The 27,458-nt window shown below is 36.6% G+C and overlaps 1 protein-coding gene across 4 annotated transcripts; it reads right to left on the reverse strand.

Moving 5' to 3' along the window:
- Positions 1 to 1,048: 1,048 nt before the first annotated feature.
- PHF6 (PHD finger protein 6) lies at positions 1,049 to 27,184 on the reverse strand. Of its 4 annotated transcripts, none has more exons than XM_082771035.1 (11): positions 26,878 to 27,184; positions 25,232 to 25,345; positions 21,910 to 22,089; positions 21,548 to 21,649; positions 18,285 to 18,418; positions 17,920 to 17,963; positions 8,380 to 8,546; positions 8,058 to 8,201; positions 6,735 to 6,839; positions 6,169 to 6,302; positions 1,049 to 5,554 (listed from the first exon to the last, which is right to left on the reverse strand). In XM_082771035.1, exons 3-11 carry the CDS (start codon positions 22,045 to 22,047, stop codon positions 5,425 to 5,427), a joined length of 1,098 nt encoding a protein of 365 aa, XP_082627161.1. In that variant the 5' UTR covers positions 22,048 to 22,089; positions 25,232 to 25,345; positions 26,878 to 27,184; the 3' UTR covers positions 1,049 to 5,424. The 4 variants fall into 4 exon arrangements, with proteins under 4 accessions (XP_082627161.1, XP_082627160.1, XP_082627159.1 ...); XM_082771034.1 differs by lacking the exon at positions 25,232 to 25,345 and having other exon boundaries at positions 1,049 to 2,162; positions 5,425 to 5,554; positions 26,878 to 27,183; XM_082771033.1 differs by lacking the exon at positions 25,232 to 25,345 and having other exon boundaries at positions 1,049 to 5,132; positions 5,425 to 5,554; positions 26,878 to 27,183.
- Positions 27,185 to 27,458: the final 274 nt, after the last annotated feature.

Here is a 27,458-nt window from a genome sequence, read left to right on the forward strand (position 1 = left end):
TTTGGTCCTGTGTCTATGGATTCCTCTGCCATTATTCCAAGATTTCAGTGACCAGTGAATGAAGACGTCCACAAAACAGAGAAGGTTCCTCAACAATATCGTGAACCTCTTTCAATGATTCCAGCTGACTGAATGACAAACAAAAAAATACAGCACATAAAATAAACATCTATCTGGTAACTATTTACATGGCATCAAACACCATGTAGTGAACTACTCCAAACATCAAATTTGACAATAGAAAACTTAAAACTCACCTTTTCAGGAAACCCTTGCAAAGATGGATATGTAATCACAGTATTAATAATTATACTCCATCAACAATATCTGATTATTTGTCAACTCTTATTTGAAGATGATCTATGACAATTTTTTTCCCGACAAATAAGTCTGTGTTGACTGGGGATACCGTTTCCCAGGACACAGTAAATACCTAGCGCAGTAATTAAATCAACATGTCAACATAAAAGCACACAGCTCCTTTTAAAACAAACAAAAAACATTTATTTTAAAGTTTTCCCCATTACATTTCTCGACACTTGAAAAATACTGAATATTACTCCCACTCACTCTCTCGCTCTCAGCAGCTTTTTATTTGGAACAAAACCAAGCATCTTCCAAGCAATTCTTCATTTTGCTGATCTTTTACACCACATTTACATGGTTCTAACATGCATCCTGCGTCTATCCGCTCTTCTGCAACCTAACTATATTACACTCTGCGCTCTCGGTATCTATCTTACTCTAAATTATTATGACACAGCCTTCAAGAAGTCCTTAAAAGGTGAGAACGGCAACCTTTAGTGAGCCAGCCACTTCTCATTATTAGCAAGTGGTAAATACAAAGCAACTTACCCATTACACAAAGTTAGGAACAATGCACAAATACGCAGTTACCACCAAGTAAGTAGCACACTGTAAGTATGCACTCACCTGTCTTCTGGTAAAACTTTCGTGGTACTTTAACATCAATAGGGAACACTGCTTTTATGCATTCAAGTGTCAGTTTTAAAGTTCTACTTTCAGAAAAAGGACAGATATGCAAATATGAAATTCATAACTCATTTATTGAATATATATATATGCAAGGATACCAATAAAAAGAAACTAATACTGCAAACTACAACTTTGGAAGTAAAGCCAATATAACAGGAACAAAATATACATAACATTGTAGATAGGAATGCATTTACCCTCTTTTACACATTCCTTGTCTTTACACCTAATGTAAATGTATGCTAGAGCAAAAGCTGCAAATGTTAGCCTAACCTGAGTGCTTTTTGACAAGCAACAGTTCTCCAGGATCTTTTAAGGGTTGAGATGTACTGCTGATTAATGAATGTGCATACATATGCATATATAGAATCTGCTTCAATAAGTATATAAATTAAGAGCTGTTCTGTTTTTTTTTTTTTTTTTAATATATAAACCTCCATCACTAATACAGTGGAATCTGTTCCTTGTGATGTGGAAGAAGAGTTACTATTTGCTATGATGTACTTTCAGTTCTCTTCAGATTAATTTCAACTAATTAGGATTCATTTTCTTGTCAATCTGATTCAGCACATTAACGTTTTTGGAATGAACTGATTATCACCTGCCAGATAAGTCTGATATTTCAAATACATTATCACCCCTTCATCTCTCACTCTGCTTCACTGTAAAGTTACTCTTCATTTAGGCAGCAGTAAGAAGCAAGGCCTCTTACTTAATAATACATTTATTGTACACTAATAACAGAAATTTAGAGCCAGATTCAGTCTAACCACATCATTCTAGATCAGCACAGCTCTTTGTACCTAAAGATCAGACTTTGTGGAGTGTAGATGGTGGACTTATTGCTGCCCTCCAGGAATTACGCTGGTACAACTCCTACTGGAGCTTTATCATAGAACCTCCTGTGGATCAACACCTGCTGAATAAGCAGATATTTTGGTCACCTAATCTATTTCATCCTACTTAGCTACACAGATGTTGGTATTGAACCGGCCTTTTGCCCTTCCTTGAAATGGAGTGATAGCACAGCTTACTGCTATGGTGTTTGATCATGCCTTGGGACTCTGGCATTACACCAGCTGTATCCTCAAGTAATTTGAACAATACCCTTCTGATGCCTGTCCTTCCTTGGTACAGTCCTTTCTTGGTATAGCACGATCGCAGATCTGTTAATACAGAGATACAGTGAGTTGGGGAGAAACCTCCATCCCAGAGGGTTCCAGGAGACTTTAAACAGCAGACATTACACTTGTGAGCAAAAGAAATACCCAAAGGCCAAAAAAAATAATAAAATAGTGACACCAGTTTCATAAGACAAGTTTTGTTAAATTAAGAGTTCTCTGATTGTGAGATGAAAACAGAAGGTGCCTATCCAAAAAAAAAAATCATCTCAGTAAAAAATAGACTGCATTAATTTACCTAGCTAATTTAAACATACCTATCCCACCTACAGAGCACTTGTATTACTTCTAACGTTTCTGGGAAGGCAGTAGATGCTCCAGAATAATCTTCCAATATATGCTTGCAAAGATTACATTGCTTTACCAAAACAAACAAACAAACAAAAACCCCCCTCAGACAGACTGTCTGAAATTCCAAGCTAAAATACACATAAAAAGACAGTAATGGCAGTATTTTGTCTTTAAAAAAAATATGTAAATGTTGTATACTATCATACATTGTCATGCTTTTTAAAACTACAATTAAGGACATAAGAGATGTACAGTAAATACACTGCTGAGGTACATTTCTTCTAAATATTAACACCACGACAGAATTACTCCCCAGCAGGTAATGCTACTTGGGAACATATAAATACAATTTTTACATTGTAAGGCACTTTTACCCAGCATACATAAATTGAAGTCAAGTTATGACAAATTTGAGGCTCATAAGAAAAGAGATTTTTGCTTTTGACATTGTTTCCATGAATTCTGAATTAACGACAGTTTAGTCAGGCCATCTCAGCACAAGGAGGTAACAGGTAACCAGCCACTTACTTTTCTGCTACCCAAAGGTAAAGTGCTGTTCTGGTTCTCAGAAGCATGGAATGGGGTAATTTATTTCACAACAGATGGATTACTGGACTGAATATTATACTTTATGCTAAGCAACTGACGCGATATAGCGCTTAGTCTCAAGTACAGTCAGTATGCTGGCAGATCCACCCCATGCACCTGTCATCCAGCCTTGGTTAAAAATACAGTAGCTGCAAACAAAGTGCCTTTATTCCATGGGAGGGCCATGTCTGAGGCACAAATCTAGAAGTAATTTAGACACTGAAGGATGTTATTTCGCATTCTAAAACTGTTCTGAGTGGCTGAAAAATGTTCATGTTCTAGAAGAAACAAAACACCTTGATAGACAATTTCAATAATCGATCTGTCATTGCAATTCAAGTCACGCTTTTAATTTTGAAAGTTACAAATACAAAATAAAAATGATCAATGGCATCATGTTTAGAGCAGTAACTGAATATTTTCTGTACACAGCAATATTTCTTTCCAAAACTGCATTATTCTCCAGGAAAGCAAACAGAATTGATTGAATTCTAACAGGTAAAATGTTAGAAACTCTAATATACAGTAATTGAGTCCCTCAAGACATTAAGGGAATGCATAAGAAGACAATGACACACATTAAATCTTTTAAAAATACAAGTAAAAAATGCTACAGAAACTCATGTTACAACTGAACTGTTTTTGCAATACCAATCACAGAACTGTAGCAGTTTATAGTCAAATCAGTGTATTTTGCTTGTTTCCTTCCTTCAAATCTGGAAGTTTTGTTGGGAGTTCAGAGCGAAACAAGTCAAAACCCTAAACAAACAATACAGTGATGTGATAGCAACAGACAAACATGTGGACTAGATTCAGCTTTTTGGTTTTATTTAAGTCTGAGAATGTGCTTTAACAGACCAATTGAAGAAACTTGTAGCCATTAGAAATTACAAGGTGTTTTGAAAGCAGTCAGAGGACTGATCTGTTAGGTTTGGTATAACTTAGATCTGATTATTCCCTAAAGGAACATCAAAAGCTCCAGCAAGTAGAATTCCATGATGTGATTTGTTGACTTGACAGAAAGAGGAGGAAAAAAAATCACTAAAGCAATAAGGATGATAAGCAAAGTTTCTCATATAGTGGTCATAAGATTAAAAAATAAATACCAATCTAGCAAAAAAAAAGTTGTTTCCTCATTCTTCTTACAGAATATGGGACCTCTATGCATATTCTGGACAAAACATGAAGTGTTCCACACAACATAGAACACTTGAGGTATGGACGTCAGATATGGTGGCTAAATTCCATAGTGAGTTAAGAGTTGTAACTCTCTGAAGAGAAAGATCGGGCTGCAGAGTCCAAGCATTTATATAGTAAGGTTTAAATCACACTTAGTAAAGTGTTCTTTGTAAATCAGGGACACTGAAAGTGGGTTGTTGGGGGAAAGAATGAACTACAGCCCTTTGGCATGAGTTCTAAAGCTCACAGCTCAGAACCAACAGCTGCTCAAGTAAATCTCCTGCAAACAATGCTGGGCGGAATGAGCAATCACAACAGGAACAACCTGAAATGTTCAAGCGTGCTTCGGTGTACACTGAGTCCTTTTTCACTGTGTGCTTTGCAAGCAAAAACAGAGAGCGGCTTTCCCATGTATGGCCTCCATAACTTGTATATGAAGAAAATGCAAAATTCACAAAGTACCAGCTTGTTGCCACCATGAATTTGTCCATGTTGTTAATTAAACTAGCTAAGACCTTCCTTCTTTGCATGAATCCACTAAACAACTTACACGTTCCAAATCTTAAGGTTTTTATTCAGTCCAGAAATATAGATCTTGCTTCATTTCAATGTCTGCCTTAACTTTTGACACTGTACATATTACATATCATTTATATAGTGTTTCATTTTTTTTTCCAGACACTGCAGACTACAAACTACATTAATATTGACATGTAAAACTCTGCCACTTACTGAAGGCTCACACACATGAACGTTTCAGGCAGTTCAATGAAATTTCTAACAGAGTTGGGTAGTAAAAAAATTACTAACCCTTTTTTGAATTTAGAAAACAATTTAAAAGAATTAGTAGTTATGATGTCTTAGCCATTCCCAGTTCTATAACTCTGTCCCTTGAACCTGTTTAAAAAATGATGAAAACAATGGTAAATTTAAAGTCATACAGAAAAGCATTTTGCAGCTCTGACATCACATCTATATTTAGCGATAGAAATGAGGGCCTCCCTTCTTATACTGTTACGAAGTCAGCCAGATTTAAAAACCAACGTATCCTCCCCGTTTTTCTACAGTATGCCAATAGAAACTACTTATCCGCATACACTAGATTTAAATACTTCACTGCAATAAACTACATTAAATGTATATTGCGTTTCAGTCTTGGTAACAGATCTGTCAGGAGTAACTTCCATACCTAGTTTCCATTGAGCTGCTGCTGAGGAATGTCATTATGGTCAGTGCCTGATTTCCCACGGCTTTTGCTTTCTCTTTCTTCATCCTCTTCATCTCTTTCATCATTTCCACTATGGTTTTTACAATAGAGTCTAACACAATAAAAGAAACAGGTAAGATTTTTTACTGAAAGAATAAAAGAATCTCTTCTCAATTAGTTTTGGTAGAGTGCTACAGGAAAATTGGTAGTAACTTATTCATGTTTTTCAGTTAAGCAGCAGTTAAACAAAGAAAACAAGGCTGAGGTAAAGACGAACCAACAAGATTTGATCAATTCTAGTTTTCAAAAACTGCTGAAAATACACTGCTCACAGAATGCCCTCTTGTGGGCACAACAACACTGGCAGCTCAACAACAGCTGCAGTTCAGCAAGCAAGGAAAAAGTTACGGGGTCCAAAAGAACCAAAATAAGCTACAAAACTTATCCATATGGAGCAATCATAACAAATTATCCAGGGCTTTTGCAACAGAAAATATAGATTAATCAAAAGAGGAAAACATAGCGAGTTATAATTGTTTTTCTCCACTCACATATTGTTGTACAGAAATTTGAAGAGTTAGAATAACCAAAATATTTTGCAATTACTGCTTAAAAAATTAGTTTTAAATGGAATATTTGTTAACTTGATTTGTCAAGCTTGGCAGAAAAGATGTTATGAAATATCTTCCCTTGCATTATAGACTCAAGATGTACATAGGTTCTTACTTATAAATTCCTCGTGACATATTCTCAATGTATTTAGCTTTGTCTTCTACTCCACAGTGGTAATGGTATGTTTTTATGCAGGCTTTAATTTCACACCCAATAGTAGCACCAGGCTGGCTGCAAAGCGTGCATTTCTGTTAAAGAGAAAGAAGAGTGGCACTGTTCAGCCTTTCAGTCTCTGTTCAGTTTAGTGTTCCTCATGTTTATGTCTCTCTTTTTGAAATACAGTAATTACTCTGGCACATCATCCTTCCAATAAAAAGTTAATCAACAATACTGTAAAACCAGAAACCATTTAACACAAACCTATTAAAAACATGAACTCCCAGGTTCCTATCCTTTGTACTGAAATCTGCTGTAAATTAGCACATATCATTGCACATATTTGTTTGGGCACGTGGTATTTTAAAGGCGACTCCTATCTGCCTAGCTATCCCCAAAGTACCAATACATTTAAATTTTGTCATAAGTAGATGGAAACGATTGTTTCACAAAAGCAAACAGACAGACCTATATACTCCTTAGTAGACTCAGTGGCACATTCATTACATTCTGCAGATACGTACCATTCTTTTTCCTCTCTTGATTTCTTGAAGAACAGTTTTGATATCAAAATCACCAAACTCTGCCCTTGATGTTGTTGTTAGCTGGACAGTGCCAGAAGAGAATAACTGTAAACCAAGCAAATACAAAATAATTTCAGATCACCAACATTAAAGAAGTTATGTGCAGGAATCGCAGAAAGGAATGTTCTGTATTCAGTTGTCTCAGACTGTGCTCTACCAACAAATGAGGATGAAATGCCATGCTGCGTAGAGATTAGTACGATGAGTGTTCTTTCTGATACCCACCTGACTGCTTTAATTACATTTGCTATCTTGGAGAGAGGTATTTTAAATGAAAAAGGAGTAGACAAAAAATGACTACAATGCTGAAAATACAAAGTAATAAATTACCGATATTATTAATTATACCAGTGAACTTCTCAGGAATATTCCAGTTTCTTCTCTGTGCCGTTTAGGTAAATCAGCACATTCATGGCACAGAATGTCAACGTACCCAAAAAACCCTGAGGTATGACAATGGAATACATAAGCATCATCCCTACTATCACCATTCTTGTATAGTCAACTTAAACAGTCTTAAATCTGAAGCTCAGGTACACAAAACAGCAAAGAAGAATGCTCAAGGCTGCTGGTACACACCAGACCTTTGCTTAGTTATGCCAGCTGTAGCAGGACCATTAATATTGCATAGATTGTCTGGACTACTTATTCCTTTCAAGGTACAATAGAAAATACTGTGGTTGCTGTTCAGAGCACTACTTCATTCATAGAATTGGTTACATGAAAGACAGTACTATTTGCACAAGGTCATTGAAATTAGCAGATTCTTTTCAATCTGACAGTTGGCAAGGGTTTTCTAGAACTCCCATGTCCCACACTCTGTGTGACAACCTGAATCCACTGGTCAGAAAATTAATGAAGTTCATTGACGCTTCCAGGATTCTGTCTCAATGCCTGTAAAGGTACCTGTATTTTATTTTTTAGAGTGGATTCTTTCAGTTAAAATTATTTTCTCACTCATTTTTAAATACCGTGTATGCATTTAGATGCTAAGGGAACTTTTTTTAAACAGTAAAGAGTCTCCCTGAACTACATGCTACATTCTACATCTCTTAGCACGTAGCCAACTTTTATGCACATATTGCCTGCAGTGAAAAAAAATCAATGAATTGCTCACTTCACAACACTTCAACACTTAAAGAGATCATCAACTCGAAGACAATATTCATGCATAACTACATATAAGGGCACCGTATTAAAACCTAAAACAGCAGTTCAGTCAAAATTCAAAATAAACTGATTAACAACAATACTGTTACTCACCATGCACTTATAGTGTGCTGCAGCCTTTTTGGCATTAAATATATGAAGCTTTCCTCTAGCTTCATTTTCTTCTTCACCTGCATGACAGAATCCACATTTAGGTTTTGTATCACTGGGGCTGCTTCTGTGGGGAGACCTGTCTCTCTGAAAGAAAAACATTTTACTAAAATATACTGCTGGGTTACAAATAAGGTTGCAATTTTAAAAGCCTGTGGCCACCAGCTGGAGGCTCAGACAAACACAGATTTTAATAAAAAATATATTTGCAGAGAAGAAATATGCAATTCTGTCTTCTAAGAAGTTTAGCATATTTACTGCTTACATAGGAACTGCTTTCTATTTCGTCTGTGCCATGTGAGGACGTAGATCTAGTGTCTTCTGATTGCCCTTTTAAATTTGTTTTTCTTGGCTTTCCCTTACGACCCCTCCTTTTTCCTTTGGGAGGTGAAGGCTCCAACTCATGTTCATTGATACTTTCTTCTAAATCTGCTTTAGGAGTTAGAAAACATCATCAAATAACATTCTCAAAAATTTTACGCAAAACAAAATCAAAAACAAGAAAAAACAACCTGTATTTTCTGTATTTCTCAGAAATAAAATAGTTTTAGAAAATAGCTTTTTCACATTTATTACAAACATGCAAGTTCCTGAAAACATTTACTTCTTTATAGACATCACACAGCTTTGCATCTTTATAACATAATATATGAAGGTTTAACCTTTCTTACAACTGCTACTTTCAGGACCAAAATATGGCCTCAGATAAATATATTCACCTTCACTTGAAATACACCCAACAGATGTTTTCAACCACAAACTTTTTTTTTAAGATGCATGCATCCAGTGTAAATTGCACTTGATATTATGCCAATGTTTTCTAAATAACTCCTCTCACCTTGCTTTATTGATGTCTTTTGACTTTAAAAAAAAAAAAAAAAAAAAAAAAGAAATCACCCATTTTGGCTATAATATTAAGAAGTTTTACAACAATGAAAATGTATTTTGCTTCCATGAAAGAAACCTAAAATTTCATTTTAGTTACAGCCTATTTTTACATCTACAGCTAAAAGCAGGGAGCCAGTTTATAGAAAATCATTCACACTGACAAAATCCCAGATGGAGCGTTTATAGACCATTAGGAATATGAGAAAGCATATTTTTAATACAAGTATACTGAAGAGGTCTGACAAATTCCTTTGAAAATGCCAGGCCAGCTGCTGAATTGCTACACAGAACTGTAGTCCAGTATGAGCCCCTTCTATGGAGATACTCAAAAACTGCCTGGAGGTGATCCTGCGCAACATGTTCTAGACGATCCTGCTTGAGCAGGGGGGTTGGACCAGATGATCTCCAGAGGTCCCTTCTAACCTTAAATATTCTGTGATTATAGCAGTGTTCTTTCGATTAATCAAAAGCATACAGTTAATAAAGATAACTTCAAGAAGTTAGCAGAATTTATTTCCACTATGAATATAAATAATTAATAACCAGCTCTACTCGATCGCTAACAACTTTCCTGATCACCAAAAGCTCACAGGAGCAGTCTTTTTTCTTTTAATTTGCAAGATCTACCCCTCCTCAAACTGCAAAGTTATTTCAGCAGAGTTGTTTAATGAAACATGCACGCATCCTGCTACATAAATCTCAAATTCCAAGCTATAAACATCAATATGAGCCCCAAAAATGGAACAAAATCCTAATAGGCGATCCAGAACAACTATGCTTATACATTAACGTGACACTTCACCGTTGTGTTATTATTATGAAATACCACTAGGGCACTTATCACCATTATATCTTTGCCTCAAATTCAGACAGGACATCTTATTTTGAGACTAAGAGTTGTTTCACAGAGCTCATCTTTCTTATCCATTATTGCATACAAATCAGATCACTCATTCTATCTCCCGATTAACAATGAATCAACTACACAGAAGTTTGAAATCAAAGCCCTGAATATATTCCACAGCCACAAACTTTTAGTTGCAGCAAAGTGAACTAAAGGCCTGAGGGCCTTGCATACAAGTGTGTTATGAAACTTAGTCTATCACATCTGCTGCTAATCCCTGAAATAATTTCAGCTTCTTGCACATTTATTAATAAAGAAGAAAAAACTAATCCAAACATATCACAACATATTTGAATGAAATTTAATTCCCCCCAAAGCTCTACACAGATGTGTGGTAAGGAAGCAAAAATTTGAGAAGAAATTCATACAAATCTGCAAATTATTTTCACTTAAATTGACAGATCAGCTATATACACATATTCACAAGTCACTACTAAACTAAATCTACGTAACTATATCTACCACAATTTTCTTATGCTTCAGTATGCATCCTACTCTTTTCTAATGAAATGACAGGAGTACCACAATTTACTCTACTCAAAACAGAGTATAATAAAACACATGATGACAGGGATTACCTAATGAAATACATTTTACATTTCCTTTTCAAAATTTACTATCTAAATTTCTCATTTAACATAAGTTGCTAAATTCCCAAAGCAAGATTATGCAATTTAGATATCGTACCTCTCAGACTGCATATAGAAAGTTTTATTACAACCTGAAAAGCTCTTTCAAAGAAAATTACATTTTATCTCGTCCCTCATCATATACGTGAACTTCCCCCTAATATATTAAAAAAATCTGTCAATCTTCATAAATACTTCTACATTTAAAGAAACCATAGATGGCACTTCTACTAAAAAGAAAAAAAGTCTTAGAAAAAAGTGACTATTAAAATGGTGACCCTTTAAATAAGTCTGAAAGACAAATACTCCCTCCAAAATCATTCCATGGATTTTCCTGCTGTATTTCATAAAGCAGAATGAAGTCCATTCACCAACATCCTCCGTTTTCTCCCCCAATTCATTACCTATCCTGTCAACCATGCTGCTTTGCACCTTTGTCCACCTTTATTTTCTAAGCATTAAAGCATATCCCAAACCCTCTGTAGTCATACTTTCAAAACTGGAAATGGAGCTTAACTGTAAAAACCAAGCACATGCCAAAGCCAATTTTTTGTTACAGCTTCCTTATAGAGCAAATTAAGTGCTATTTTTAATCTATAATCAGAATATTTAAGATTTGAAATGTAAACCTTGCATTTCTGAAAGATGTTTCTGGGATAACATAAAAAAAGCATCAAGATTGCACAGCTTTCCTCAAAGGAGAACCCCTTTCCTGCCCTCAAATCTTGTACTTCCAAAACAGTTCAGAGCTCACTGAAATCTAGACACTACATGACCCCTCCGTTAAAGTAAATAAGATTCCTTGCAGATTTATTTCTCCACACTACAAGAGACATGAGCCTATGGATTAACACGCCCGAAATGTGAGAACCTACACTACCAGATCTACCTGCAAGATGAATACCTCAAAACATTAAGGTTTCTATCTATTTTAACAGCACTATGAACAAGTGCAACAGTTCAAGGAGAAAGAATAGTAACCAGCTTTAAAATATACCTGCCTTGGATGGTCTTCACTGTTTAATATACAGTTTGGTTTGTGCCCTATCCCTCCCCTCAAGCCCACTGCCAGCTTACCCTGTTTCCCTGGCATCTGATGGTTGGGTGTTTCCAACTTCTCATGTCAGCTTGAACTAAGGAAAACACAAAAAGTTGTTCAACTCCTCCCTGACCAGATGAAGTTTTATCATGGATATCACCCATACTCTGAATCCCCTGAGATTCCCTGAATATACTTTCAACTGCCCCCATCCCGTATCCCGCTACTGCATTGATTTTTAAAACCATCACAATATTCTCAACACAACTTTATCTGAACTCTTCAAAGGAGTTATCTTATGAGCTTTCTGCACAAGTCCCTAAACAATACATCTAAAAACAACAAGCTTAATATGCAATATGATCTCAGAAGGGGGGGAGTGTTATTACGAGGAAACATTCTACATTTTCAAAAGCACCTAAGAAAATGATATTGTAAATTTGGATAAGCAGAAAGATGAGCAACAAGCCCCACATTTGCATTTTAGCAATCTATGAGCAGTACAAAGTACCACAAAAAGAAGAGGAGCAAAATTCTGTATTTTATAAACTGTTAACACAAAGACAGCTTCAGAGAGAATTCTATGAATTCTCTTTTGATCATGACTAGAAGGAAAAAGGATCAAGATATGTTGCTGCTTAAAACAAAGCTTGACACAGAAGTTAAGATATCACTGATCTATTCTTTATTACTTGAGCTTGAAATACACCAGGAACCACCCTTTTCCACAAGCTATGTTAAAGCAAACTAATGCAAAGAATTAAGTGATTTAATGGTTGTGAAACAAATAAAAGGAGGATGTGTTCAGTAAAAGCTAATACTACTCTACTTGCTACATTATCTTAAACAATGACTGAGCCAGAAGCAAAAGGCATACATCTGTACAAGAAAGGTAAACAAAACTGATGGTTAATATACATTTGTAAGTAGGGCTGTACATAAAAAGTAGCCAAAATGTAGAATACGAAGTGTCTTAGATGTGCTGTTATGTAAATCTGAAAACAAGCGTATGCTTTTTAAGTTTCATAGTGCACTTAGAACAAAAGAGAAGCTCTTAAAATTACAAAGAACAAAAATCACTTTAAAGAATTTTAGAAGAGAAACAGAATATCATAAAAAGTAATGTAGCATATTAAAGTAAGATGCCCTTAAAAATATGGCTCAAAACAATGAACCTCAAGCGACAACATAATTATTTTAAAAAGAAATGTCACAAAATCCAAAAACCTTATTGTCCTAGTAGTTAATAATGGAAGTGTAATTGCATTTTTAAGTATTAATAAAAAACAGATTTGCTTAAAAACATTTGCAAGCAAATACAGGTTCAAGTGAACAGGTTGTGAAATAGCTGTAGCTTACATCAGAAAATGATGTGAAATAAAGCATCAAAATACTGAATATAATTCTTACGTATTTTCTTTTTGAAAATAGAAAAAGACTAGATTACATGTATCTAAATTGGAGGAAATAAGAGTGGAGGGGAAAAAGCCAAATTATCCCTTAAGTCTAGCCAATAATTTGTTTTCAAAAGTACCAGATACCCTCAAGGAACTGATGCTTCTTGTCCAAAAAATACTTTTGACCAAATATTAATTATGTTATGAAATACTTGAGATTGTTTCTTCAATTAAGTACATTTAACATAGAAGATGAATTAAATACTCCTTAACCACACAATCTAAACACTTTCTCAGGTGAACAATTGTTGGCAGACACTAAAGACAGACAATATGTTCAGCTTATCTGCATAATCAGAAGGCTTATGAGAAGGCTTATGACAACTGGTCTGATAAACCTTTTAAATATTAGTTAACTGACCAAGTTCCTATTTGAATACGGTCTTGCCAAGATAAGAAACAAAAACAAACTGTAAACATCACAGGACAGCTTCTCAGATGGTATGTATCACTCACCACATTACTTTTAGATTTTCTCCTTTTACCTGGAGCCCCCGTTCTTGTTGTAACACTATACATACATTTGATGCCATACTCAGAGCAGCTTTCTCCATAATACAGACAACAAGAAGGCTGAGTTAGCAGAGCTTACAAGGAATTTGAAACCACCCACCAGCAAAATTGAAATGACTGAACTGCAACACTACAGAAACTTTCACACCTGACTGCATTAGCACATACAACAGTAGGCAAGCTTATGCTGTGAACACTGTTAAAGAAAACATAACTATGAAGTCAGACTGACTGAAGCACCTTAAAATGAATCAGAATCTTAACTAGTCATAATGCCAAAAGGTTTTGGACGTTTTTGCTATCAACTTCTGGCTTAAACAGTGCTTTGAAAAAGTGATCTGTTTGTTACAGATTGCAGTCCATAATTAGGTCTCATAGAGGAATCTTATCCTGACTCCACTTACTGAGCAAAGAGAAAAGCACAGATTTCAAGTTTGATCCGTAGAATAAGATAAAAAGGATACCGAGACACGAAGTGTCCTTATTTCTATTGTGGAAACATAATTCTCCAAGGCTTTGGGTACAGATACAATAGGAATTATGTACACTATTTTCAGACCCAACAGTCCCAAGCATCTTTTGTTTTAAACATTAAGTAGTCACATGGCAGTTATCTTTATTCTTCATTTTATTATTACTACGTAACAGAATGAAATATTCTTATCTTAGTTTATTGTAAACTGTTCTGGATCAGCTGAATTTGTTTTAAATACATAAGGGCCAGGGCAGGCCCACCTGTAGGGAACTGAATAAAAGATAACAAATTTGTTAAGTTTTCAATGATTATTTCTAGTACATAGAAATAGATTCCAATAAACAGGCCCAAATCCTTAGTTCAACAATACTTTACTCTTCAAAAAGAATAAATGCAATTGTATCAAACTGAACAGTAACTCAGCTAATAGTTAGCTGTGCTAGTCTGAAAGCACTGGTACCAATTTCTGTAACTTGTAAGGTACTGAATACTTACGAGGGCTTGCTGAGATTAAGATTTAAACTATTACTTGAAGTTCAGGTCAAAACAGTTGCATTTATACGCAGAAAGACAAAAATGCAGACGTGAAACTTCCACAACTTGGTCTGCTCCTCTGAGCAGGTTACTTCAAATTTGTTAGCATCATGGCCAAAGCCAAGAAAAAAGTGTGAGTACCTTGACTTTACTGTTCTTTTTACCAGCTAATGGGAACAAAGCACAAATGAATTACACTGAAATATAACAAAAAAAATAGGCGAAATGCATTTTTTCTGTTCTACGTCATCTAAAGGCTAGGCCATTCAAATAAATTAGACAAAACCAACAATCTGTAAAGACAGATGATGAATCTAAGAGCAGATTACTTTGTTGTTGTGTTTCCTGTTTTCCTATTCCAACAAAACAGAAGGTAGTTCAACTCCTGTCAATTAAAGGGAAATGAACTCCCATTGCTCATTAATTTTGTCTTGATGAGTCAGGAGATACTTAGTCTGATGAATTCTTGCTCCACTTGAACTTCATGACAGCAAGAAGCAACATTTAAGAGGTCTTTTTTAATTTAAGTTTTACGTTGGTAACTTAATTCCTACATGGGTCCTTCAACCATTTTTTCCTTAACTGGTATTAAATTGTTAGCAGATTTTTATTAATTTACTGAGAAGAACTAGAGCTTCTAACAAAAACTTACATCAACCACATCTCAGACTTGAGCCAGGATGCTAAAAAAGCACCTGTTTTTGAAGGAAGGGAAGGAAGAAATCCCACTATTAGATAGCAGTACTACCTACAGGAAAAAAAAATAAATCCAAAGCCAATACTGTTCTAGAGGACATCAAACCAAACACTCCTAAAAACTCTACCGACATCCACTAACCCAAGTGACATAAGAAAAAAATACTTGGACTGCAACAATTAAATCTAGATATAGAGCAGAGGACACAAATCCAGACATTCTACACTGAACAAGGAAAAACACACAAACGTTCCTGAGCAGAAGCAATAAGTTTCCATTAAAAGAGACTTACAATTCCAGTGCCCCATGCATCTACACTGAGTGACATAACCAGTGATTTGCTTTAACTATTCTGTTACGAAAACACTGCTGTAAGCAAGGATTCATGAAAATGAAACAAAGGTGCTATGTTAGCATCCAGTATCCTTGGCTAGTTTCTTTTTCTCTGCAAGTCTTCTCTGGTTTCACAAACCACCATTCCTTCACATTTAAATTCCTCTTTGAGACGCATTTCCTTCAAGAAACAAACCAACAAAATGCATACACAAAGCTCATCTCTGACTAACCTCACCATCCTGCATCTTCCAGTTACCACTTCACTGAACAAACTTCAGTATTTAATTATAGAGAATTAATTATAGAGAAACAAAGTCTCTCAAGTCTCTTCTTGAACTCTGAAAGCCATCCTGTAGATTTCTCTATCTTCAAAAGCTGGTAATTTTTCAACACAGCACAATATCATCGCTATACTATTCTGTAAGTCATTTCCTTAAGACAGATGCAATATGTATTTTTACTTCCTGTGGTTTACAGGAGGTCCAGCATAAAAGAGCCCTTGTTTCTGGCACTATCAAATCGCAGATCATAAGTAATATTTTACAGGTACAGTATAGTAAGTTCCTGAAATTGTATCATCTAAAAAGAGATCTGACTCTTCAGAAAAGAGCGCCAGGCTACAGTCTCCGACAAATACTAAACAAAACCAGAAAATAAAAATGTAATGTACAGCTACCCATATTTCTAGAAGCATAACACATACCAGAACTAGGTATTTTAAGCAAAAAAATAAGTGGAATGCAAAGTCAAATTCTATGTAAGATAGTATGTATTGGGTTCTCTGGCCTCATCTGACTGATGGTTTTTCCTCCTCTTCATCTTAGTCTGAGTTTCTTTGGATGAACCTTATTTAATGCTTAAAAAGCTACAATCATCAATATGTAAGAAAACAGTATCTTACTGTAGCAATTTTTCCCATGTCTTCTCATACAAATAGATCAGCATCCATGTAAAGATAGATTAGCATCCATGTAAAATTTAAAAGCCCCTACTCTTAGAGAATAACATTGTACAATTAGAGAATTTCTGAAAACTCTTAAAGAAAAGCACAAGTTCAGATCCTGCAAGGAGTTCCAAGCAGGAAAAAAATAAATCTGTTGGCACTGGACTCCATGTAGAAATGGTGGCATTCTTCAATAGATGCCAGCATAAGCCATTTCTCAGTAAGTATAAAATATCACATTTAAGTATCAGTTTAAGAGATCAGTGTCTCTGTCTTTGGACTCAAATGTCTTTTGTTTCTGGTAACAAGCAAAACAAATCCTAAAACAAATTCCCAAACTACAATTCTTCAAAGAGATAGGGCCATATTAACATGCATACTGCTTTCCTTGCTTCAATCTACTAACAGCAAAATCAGAACAGAATGTTTTATACAAAGCATGCTAGAATATTTAAATAGACTAAACCAAAAGATTTACTTTGGGATTTCCTACTGCCTTCAATATCCTTTTGAACACTGAAGTAACACCCAAACCTTACCATTAACACTACCCATAGCATAAGTAATGCAGTACCATAAGCATGTAGTTGCAGAAAGAGACAATTTATGAAATTTTATTATCGCTAAATGCAGTCCTCACTAGCTAAACCTGCAACATTTGAAGTGAAAGTAATGCAAAAGTAAACTAACAAATGCTTGCTTACCCAGATAAAGATACGGCAGTTAACAAGGAAAAATATGCATAAATACAAAACTGAAAATTAGTTTGGAATTTTGTCAGACCACACGATTTACCAACTTTTGTGGCATATCACCCCTTGTGCATTTCACTACTCTCCTCTGCAGAGATGCTTAGCTTTTCATCAATGTATGCATACAGCTTTTTTTTAATCAAAATTATTCAGCAATGTATCTAAGCGATCTGATCATAAGCACATTTATTTAATGTTGGATCCTTCTTATTTGAGGAGTTAAACTGTATTTAATCGTTCAACAAAATGGTGTACGCTTAGGAATGCTAGAAGTGGCAAAAATCAACTGCTACCTGACGAATTTCATGAATTTTAGATGTAAATACTGTGAATATTTAGCTAAAAATATAAGCCAGCTTCTTCCTAGAAAAGAATGCATTACTTCTACCCATACTATGTTTTGACGGAACATGCTATCTTTAGAACAGACTAAAATTTAGTTTTAGGGTTTTTCTCTACCTCACTATTTTTTTTTTTTTTTTAGAGAAAATACAGAAATCAGATGGGCTTCCAAACTCACTATTTCTCAAAAATATATAGTTCTAATTTTTACTGAAAACATTTATATTCTCCAGAAAAAATAAATTTAACCAAAATATCTTTCTACAATGGGAAAAATTTATATTGAATAATTTTACCTTCAGAGTTATGCGTAGTTTTCTTGTGTTTTCGACATAAAATCCTATAAACAAAGTAGTTGAAAACTGTCAAGTCAGTTACGATTCACAGATTATTTACTCATCTTTTAAATTTAAATGCCAGTACATTTTTCTCCCACTTGTAAGACTCACTGATACATAAAACTTGCAGTGAAGAATGTGCCTTATTTTTTTTTTTTTTAGCACATCACTATTTTGATTGCCACAATCATTAGATTTTTTTGTAACAGTTTTGGTTAGATTCAAAGGGTATTGTGTTTTTTTTTTCTTTAAAAAAAAAAAAAAAGAACAAAGAACATAAAACATAAATACAAAAGTAAACTTAGTAAATAAATAATAGTTACATGTAAATGCCTTGTGAGGGTTTCTCTCTTATCTGAGCTTTATCATGCAAAGCACAGTAGTAGTGATATGTCTTGTGACATGTTTTCACATCACAACCAATGGTTGCTCCAGGACAATGGCATAAAGAACACATCTGTAAAGAAAAAAAGAAAGCACAATTCATGTTACTGTTGACTTGATATCTCTGAGTTCAAAAATAATATAGAAGCTTGCAGTGTCACTCCCAGTGACAAAACAAAAGCAGTTACGGACAGGAATATTGTTATGCTAACTGCTAAGTAATGAACTGTTCTTGCCACTCCTCCCTGGTGTTTTTCTTCATTTATTTTAAAATCAAGGAGAAAATTGTTACAATTATGCAACAGTACAGTATTCAAAATACATTCATTACCAATTCAAAGAGGAAAACAAATGATTTGTAGAATATGACTTGTTTCATAGAAGTGACAGTCACCTAAACCTCCAACCCCAATGTTTGTACCAACCATTTGAGAAAACGTAAAATCACAAATTCTAGCTGTTTAATTCTGAATTACATTCTCAAGGTAGCATAGAAAAACGGTAGAAGGAGGAAACGTCTTTGGTAATGAACTTTGCAGACTATGAAATACTGATGCAGCAGCTAACTTTTCCTCGTTTTTACATAGTTATTTCTTTTTATTACTTCTAAAACACCAAATTTAGTAAAATGTTAAATACAACAAAACTTTTATTTATACTAACTTTTGCTATATTTTTATTGCAAAAAGGCTTAAATGGAATCCTGATACTTTACTCCTCTTTCCCAGTAATTAGATCTCACACTAGACTTTTTACTGTTGAGAATACGCCATCTAAATTGTTCACTAACTTTCTCATATTATGTTATGAAAAGAATAGTTGATATTATTGCATTTTTTTCTCTATATTATTTCCTACTGACATAATATTGCTCCAAAATGTCAGAATTTCCCATTTAACTCCTCTCCCTAGACAAGTGGAGCTTTGTGCTTGTATCCTGCATGTCCTCCCATTCCTTCCCATTAGATTTTAATAGATAATAATGGTTGATCAAAGCTTTTTTTTAAAAAAAAAAAAAAAAAAAAAAAAAAAGCTCAAGTTCAAGTTACACTGATCTAATCAATTCCAGTCAGTAGTGCAGTATTTTTGAACAGAAAATTGACAAAATTTGAGCTTTCTTTTCAAGAATGCCAAGATGTATCTGTAAGAACAAAACAGACCACAGGAATGTTTATATTGATTTATTGGTCTGTATTTCCTGGGAGTAATAAAACATTTATTGCATTGGTACGAGTCTAGCTGTCCAAATGGTCACCGTCAACACATTAATTAATTCCCAAGTTATATCAGGTATATATGAAGTCTGACAAGCTGCAAAACAATCTCTTTAAAAAAAATCCGTCCATGCATGGCTAGCAGAAATAATAAAAACATCAGCGGATTGTATTCCCCAATGTTAACGGGTTTGTAAGACTGGCCTATTAAGGTTTGAGCCTACAAACTTTTCTTAGACAAATTTATTACCACAGAAACACTCTATGTATCAGTCATTATCACTTCGATAATGAACAGGCATCAATTTTCAGTGCATACCTGGTCAGCAGTAGCATCTACTGAAGGAGGGCAACTATATAAAATCTGTCTGCAGACAAGTTTAGTGCAAGCTACTTGCACTAAATTAGTAAATCAGTGCACCACACTGAGCTATTTTTGCTCAATGAGTCTCTCCCCCAAAAAAAGTCTAGAACAGAAAGCAGACTGTGGCAGCATACTTAGGCTAGCTATAAACAATTAGCTTTTTCAACTTCCTATACAAGTCAAAGTGTTGTTTTTTTGTTTTTTGTTTTTTTTTTGTTTTTTTGTTTTTTTTTTGGGGGGGGGGGGGGGGGGTGACAGAGCAGTAGTTTACTGATGCCTACAGACAGAGATAAAGCACAGTTACTTCAACACCCATGTTAATATACAAAAGAATCCTGTTAATTCCCTCCAAATAGAGGATCTAAGTTTTTCAGCTTTTTGCAGAAAATCTGGATCTGGTTAAAGTGAACTCAAAGAACTTATTCAGATGTCGCATCAATGAAAGTACATAGAGAGACTCAGAAACACATAGAAAGAAATCACCAATGACATAAAAATAAATAACCTTAAAGAAAACATTTAGGAGACCCAAGAATCAAAAAGTTTCTTTGTGATCTGTACTTCCATTTATTACCATATTCTTTTAAAGTTCCTAATCATGAAGTGAATTATCTGTGAACAGTTACTTCTTTATGCTTCATCTAACTAGAGCAAATCAAGTTGTAGGTGCTGGAAAAGATATAAATGATATAATGGATGAAATATCAGACTGCTGTTATTTAATTGTAGTTCCACAAAAACACACGACTACTCTCAGTCAAAAGACTATAAAAATATGTAAGACTGGCAAATAATTAAGCTGAAAATAGTAAGTGTGAGGAGTGAACTGATAATCTGTTAAAAAATATTTTGAAAAGGCCTCCATCATATTGAAAATAGAAAATGAAAAACAAGCAATGAATTAGCTTAGATTCTGGGGAATAAAAAGAGTAATTTCTGCCCAATTCTCATCAATTTGGTAGTGCTATAATCACTATTATACCCATGTACCTCATAGGATATCAATATTCACAAGCTCCACTTTTAAATCAATGTAAAAGGAAGCAATAGCCTCTTTGGTAGTTAAAATCGCAATTTGGTAGCAAAGCCAAATACTGGTAAAGGTACAGTATTACCCTTGCCAGATCCCTAGAGCGTGGTTTTTATTCTGAAATCTAGAATGAAAATATAAATAGAAATTACTGGATTAGAAGCATAAATTTAGTAAGTGCTATTTTTATATGCAGCCCATTAAAAGGAAAAACAGGCATACCCTGAAAGTTTTCATATTAGCTTAGAAAAAAACTCACATCTGCTACAACCATCTACATTTGCCAATAAGAAAAAAGTGATTGTAAAAATAGTAATTTTTGATTTATTTTTGAATAATTCCATGATGCTTCAAGGGTTGGTTAACTGACATTTAAATTTCATTTTAATTAGTGTAATCATATCCAATTATATTTTTTGCTAAAACTAAGACTGACTTTTCTTCATCATCATCTTCTGTCCTTTACCTTAGAGCTCACACAAACGTTAACACTTTAAAAACAAAAAATATATTACTGAACACTTTCAATATAAACTTTCTAGAAGATAAGAAAGTACTGTCTTTCGTTTTCAAGGTCTAAAAACAGAGACTTACCAATTTAGTGCCTCTCTTTATTTCTTTCTGAATATCCTCAATAGAGAATCCACCAAGACTCTCATTATCAGTGTGTGAAGATACCAGTGCAGATGAAAACAGCTAAAATTATAAAAACAAACGTTAATTTTAAAATATATACACTATAGAACATTTACCCATTTGAAAACCACTATAATTTCAAATTAGAACAATTAATCATTTTACCAATGCCACAGCTTATTTTTTTATTTTATTTATTTATATATATATATATATATATATATATATATATATATATATATATATATATATATATATATTTGGTTGTCACCTTCCACTAGTTCACTACATTCATTTCCCTTTTCCTATGGGTTACTTACCATACATTTGTGATGTGCTGCCACCTTCTGGTTTTCTGACATCAATAATTGTCCACATTCATTATCTTTATTAGATCTACAAAAACCACACTTCCTTTGTCTTGAAGAGACTTTTTTCTGTCCAACCGAGCTTGTCATGATTTTAAATGTCCTTAGAATGCCACTTCACTCCTATCAATGCTACAGAAAAAAAAGTGCAATCAGCATGTTAACGTCAGCAAAGGGCAATTTAGCTTACAGCTTCATAAATACAGTATTGGTTGTTTGAAAATGATCTTTCCTGCCTTACCTCTCAGTTTACTACAATATAATCAAACAAGCATACACCCAGCAGATGCTGTAGTTGGCTACTTTTTATAGAACTGTATCAGGAAGCAGAATTAGTCCTTTAAGCAAAAAGTTTGAACATCAATATAAAATTCTGGACATGTAAAAACCTTAGGGGAAGATGAGATAAATGGAAAATATAACAACAGCAATCACAAGGACTCTGGGGGAAAGAGTAACCACAACTTTTTAATCCCATTCTTTTACTTGTTTATTACAGTAAAGCAATTTGTAGAAAACATACTTACTACCTGCACATGCAATAAAATTCATGCCACAAAACAAACACAGAACCAAAATAAAACTCTGAGTCCAGCTCAGCACCCGGAACTGGTTTTGAGTTTAAAAGCTCACAAAGTAGTGTAGCACCTACCCTTAGCAAAGGGTACTGATGAGATGATAAAGCGTTACCATTTTAGGTATTACATAGATCACATTGCGGCTAGTCAAACAGCATTAAGGACAAAATTTTAGAGGATCTGTGACTAACAGGCTGCAATGGAAACCTTTTCAAGACCCGTAGTTAAATTAGCTGCATCATACTAGTTCTCAGTAACCACATGAGAGCTGTTATCATCATCTAAGAAAAGCAACTTAAGATTGAGGTTCATGTTGAATTTCAACTTCTCACAGTGCTACCAGCAACATACTTTGAAATATATCATTACGGTCCCAATCCCCCGAGGCAGGCACTGCAAGTTCAAAAGTGAAAACACCTAACAAATGTACATGCTTCTCGGCCCAGGATTAATTAGTTCATTTGCTTTTACATCTTTCAAGAAATAAAATACCGTGTCCTCTTCAAATAGACTCGTTTACACCCTTTTATTTTGGAGATTGGAGCCTTACTGTCAGAATGGGCACAACTGCAGCAAAGGTTTCCTCTTCAGCTTTTGTCCACATCCCTCTCATCTTAATAAGAAAAGCCACCACATAGTTTGGTTATTTTTTTTGGGGGGAAAAAAAAAGAAAAAGTAGCCAGAACAGCAGATTTGCAATACATCTGGACAATGCTATAATGGCTATCTGCATGAAAATGTGCGACTTCTTTTTTTGAAATTTGCATAGCCAAACCTGCCAGCTTCGCAGTGCTGTCAGACACTCGTAACACAGGCAGCGCTCGCTACTTTTACAACTGAAAGCAGAGGAATATTATTAAGTTTCTGTTGGCACGTACTATTCGTAAAGGACTATCATTTTAGAGTCTCATTCTTCCATTTTCATCGATTTTCAGAGACTGAATTTTAAGTGCTTGCCAAGCAATGTTTACTACAAAATTCAAACATCAAAAGGTAGCGGCTGTGGTGGATCTATCCCTTTGCTTTATCAACAGCTTCATTTGCTTTCTTTATAATTGGAAAGCAGTTTACTAGCTGGTGACGCATACTCATAAGAAGAATGCATAGATTTCAGATCTTGCTGATTTGCACAAAAAATGTGCCAATCTGGATAAACTAGTCACACCCTTCTGCAGCGGCAATAGAGAGTCCTCAAGTGTTAACACAAAAGAATTACTATACTGTATTCTTCTAAAGAAAAAAACAAGACAAGACAATTCTGTAATCCCTTTTTGAGCAGAAAGGAGGAATGGTTTCTGAAGGAAGGAAACACAGACTTCAGAACGTTTTACGTTTTTTTTTTTAAAAATCTTAAAATACTTGGAAGCAGGAAAAAGACTTGCAAAAGACAAGGATGAAACAATATCTCAAAAATGTTTGTTTTCTGGTCACATTCAATAGCTCAACATAAATCATGCAGTGATGAGTTAGAAATACATTAAAGTAATTTAAAATGCAAGTTCTGCTTTGATATAAATAACCTGATAGACCCACACGACTGTATCTGTTTCACTTTATATTTGGATTATATTATCGCTGCATTGACAGCGACAGTAGTAGCTCTTAGCAAGAAGATGAGAAATTTCCTTGAACACGTGTACGTGTTCTACTGACTAACAGAAACTTTCTCTTCTAGTAAGAATTACTACTATAAATAATAGCTATCCTTCCACTTGACTAATTCACATTTTAGAAAACGGAAATCATTTATAAAACAAATTCAAAAAATTCCAAGCCGCTCTCATCATCTTTAATTTATAAGAACAGAAATTTTCCATGAAATGAGATTATAAAGAAGTTTCTCAGGGCTCACTGCAACCAACTGCCCCCAGCCTCACGCCTTCCAGTGAGTAACAGGCGTGGGGCGACACATCTTTACAGCACTTCTACAACCTGACGCAGCCAAACTTCAAGTACTTCTGCAGAATTAGATTTTTAAGGCTCACAGTGAAGTTAAAAATAATACTAAGATTTACTTGTTCATCAACGAATATTGCGGTTTGAAATAATTACTCAATTACGAATAACACTTGAAAAATATTCAAAACACAAGCAGACCAACAAGCACCAGGATAGGCCAGAAATGAAACGCGCATTCTTTTCACTATTAGATGACAGCAACCTGAAAGCATTTCACAAAGGTATCTACGAGTTTTCTTCACAATACTGCATTATTTGCACTTGTATTTTCTGGATCACTACACATGAACATGATCTTCAGAAAGACTGCAGGAAAAAATGAGTATGAGAAATATTTCAGAAATATTTTATTTGTAGATCTCTCCCTAATTTATGGGCTTATTTATGGACTTTTTCAGAAACATCAGAAAATACTGCTTCTGGGGTTACCTTCCTTTGTGCCAAAGTGCACTTATCTTGTCCATTAAAAAAAACAACTGATAGAGATTAAAAATTACACAGCTATACTATAGACCAAGAATTCTAAAAGCAAGCACCCAAAATTTTGTTTTTATCTCATCAGCTAAAATCACCCCAAAACAACTAATCCAATTTGTTGGATCTAATTTGTCAACCATCAAAGTGCATTTCATAGGAAAGTGAAAAATAATGCAAGTTTAAAACACCTCAATATTTCTATTTTCTATATTAAAAAAAAAAAAAAAAAAGTAGTGAATAAGACTTAGAATGGTGCTTACGTATACTCCTGACAGGAATCGTGGTTGTCAGCTTTGTCAGAGAAAGTTTTGTAGGCTGGCTCGCAGAAAGCCACGCACCATGGAATCACTGACTGGGAAGATCACGCATTATCTCTACCAAAATGGGACAAGTACCACAGAACATCAATTATTACATAGAGGCACGCTGTCCACAGACTCGGTCTATAAAGGAGACGTTACACCTACTCTAAAATCACCAAAAAAAAGAAACCTATTCACTGATTTTTTCACTTGAAAATTTTGCTTCATTTGCATTCATGTTTCTTAATGTATTCAACACGATGCTTCTCCCGATAGCATCTTTATTTAATCTTTAAGGAAGCAAGTTTCACGAACTCTTACAGCTCGCATACCGTTTTACTGAGTTCAGACAACAGGTTTTGGAACACAAAAGAAAGTGCAAGTTCAAGGAGGAGGCTTCTCGGTGTACGAGACATTGCTCAATACCAAAGAGCAGAAAGTAACCTGGGTTCTAATTTCTATTTATTGCCTGAATATGCTTCAAGAGCTATCACACATTTTCAGAAGTCAAGCCCCTGCTTGTACTTCCACCAGAGGACGGGATCTAGATGCTAAACTTTCTCATATAAACTTTGTTTTGCTGCATGGCCTGTATGACTACAAAATAACAAGAAAATATATATATTTAGGATTTGAATTTGTATGCCAAAAAATATCAGACATCCAAGGCAAACCTACAAGAGAAACACATAGGCTTAAAAAAAATCACCAGGCACGATAAAGCGATTTTGTCTGCCAGGAAAATCTGCAGAAAACACTGGCATAGGGTTTTGCAAGATGCTCACTGGATACCAGATTCTCTGTTGAAGAAACTTTCACGTGCTTTCTACTTTCTAGGGTCAATCGCTCATCCCTGGGGGCATTATTTTGCGGCCAGGAATGAAACCGGGGAGGAGGGAGGCATCCTGTAGTTGAGAACCAAAAGTCACGAGTCCCATGGAAATCTTTAGGCAGAAGTTACGTTCCCAGAGCATCCTACGGACACCACCAGCAGCGGGCTAAGAACTCATCCCTGAAACTTCCTCCAAAAAGGGTACCCAAGGGGTTGGAGGGGGGGTGAGGGGGGGAAAGGCCCAGGTCTGGAAAACCTGCACACTAACAGCACAGGGAACCTGAAGTTCCACCGGGACAGCCTGGGGTGAGGGAAATCGGGCAGCCAGCACCGAGCGAGCTCCGGGAAAGTTTGCGCAGGGAGCGGGCGCTGCTCCCACCGGGCTGCTCCCCCCAGGGGGGGCCCGCTGCCCCGGGGGTGCTGCCCTGCGGCCGGGGGGTCCCGGCAGGCCCCAGCCCTCGGGGAGTGGGGCGCCCCTCACCCTTCCTCCCCCAAAATTTGGGGCAAACTTTGGGGGAAACGGGACTCGCGGCCCGGGGGGGCGGATGCCGGGGAAGGAGGGCGCGGGGCTGGGGCAGGAGGGGGCTGCCAACGGCATGGGGATGGGGTTCCCGGGAAGGGGCAGCGGCGGGCGGACAACTGGGGCTGGGGCCCGGCCGGGCGGGGCAGCGTGAGGAGGGCCGAGAGAGGAGGGGAGGGGGGGGGGGGAACGCGGCAAAGCGGCGGCAGCGCGGGCAGGAAGGCGGGCGGGCAGCCCCCCTCGGTCACTCACCCGTGCTGCGGGCGTGGCGGCGGGGCTGAGAGCAGCGGCTGGGCGCGGCCCGCCCCCCGCGGCCGCCGGTCGCTCAGGGCCGCTGCCTGGCCGGGACCGGCCCTTTCATTCGGGGCAGGGGACGCCGCTGCCGCCGCCGCCGCCGCTGCCGCCGCCGCCGAGCGCAAGCACGCACGCACGCACGCACGAGCGGGAGGACGCACGCACGCACGCACGCACGCACGCGCGGCGCGCTGGGGCTGCGACGCCGCGACGCTGCGGGGCGGCGCCCGATTGGCGCGCCAGGCGGGAGCACGCCGGCTCCGCCGCGCCTTCTGCGCACGCGCCCTCTTCTTCCTCCCCCCTCCCCCCCCTCCCTTCCTTTCCCGCTTCCTCCCGTTCCCGCGCCAGGCCCGGGGCCGAGCGAGGCGGCGGGCGGCAGGGGGCGGGGCGGGGCGCTCCGCGCCTGCGCAGAGCTCACCCGCGGCCGTTGGCAGGCGGAAGGGCGCCGCGGGCGCGCGGCAAGCCGGCGGCGCGTGCGCAGAGCGGCGGGGCCGCAGCGCGCGCGGGTGGTTGCGCATGCGCACAGCCGCCTGTGTGTG

The sequence above is a fragment of the Aythya marila genome (genome assembly GCF_965140915.1).
Source record: "Aythya marila genome assembly, chromosome: 13".
NCBI lineage: Eukaryota > Metazoa > Chordata > Aves > Anseriformes > Anatidae > Aythya > Aythya marila.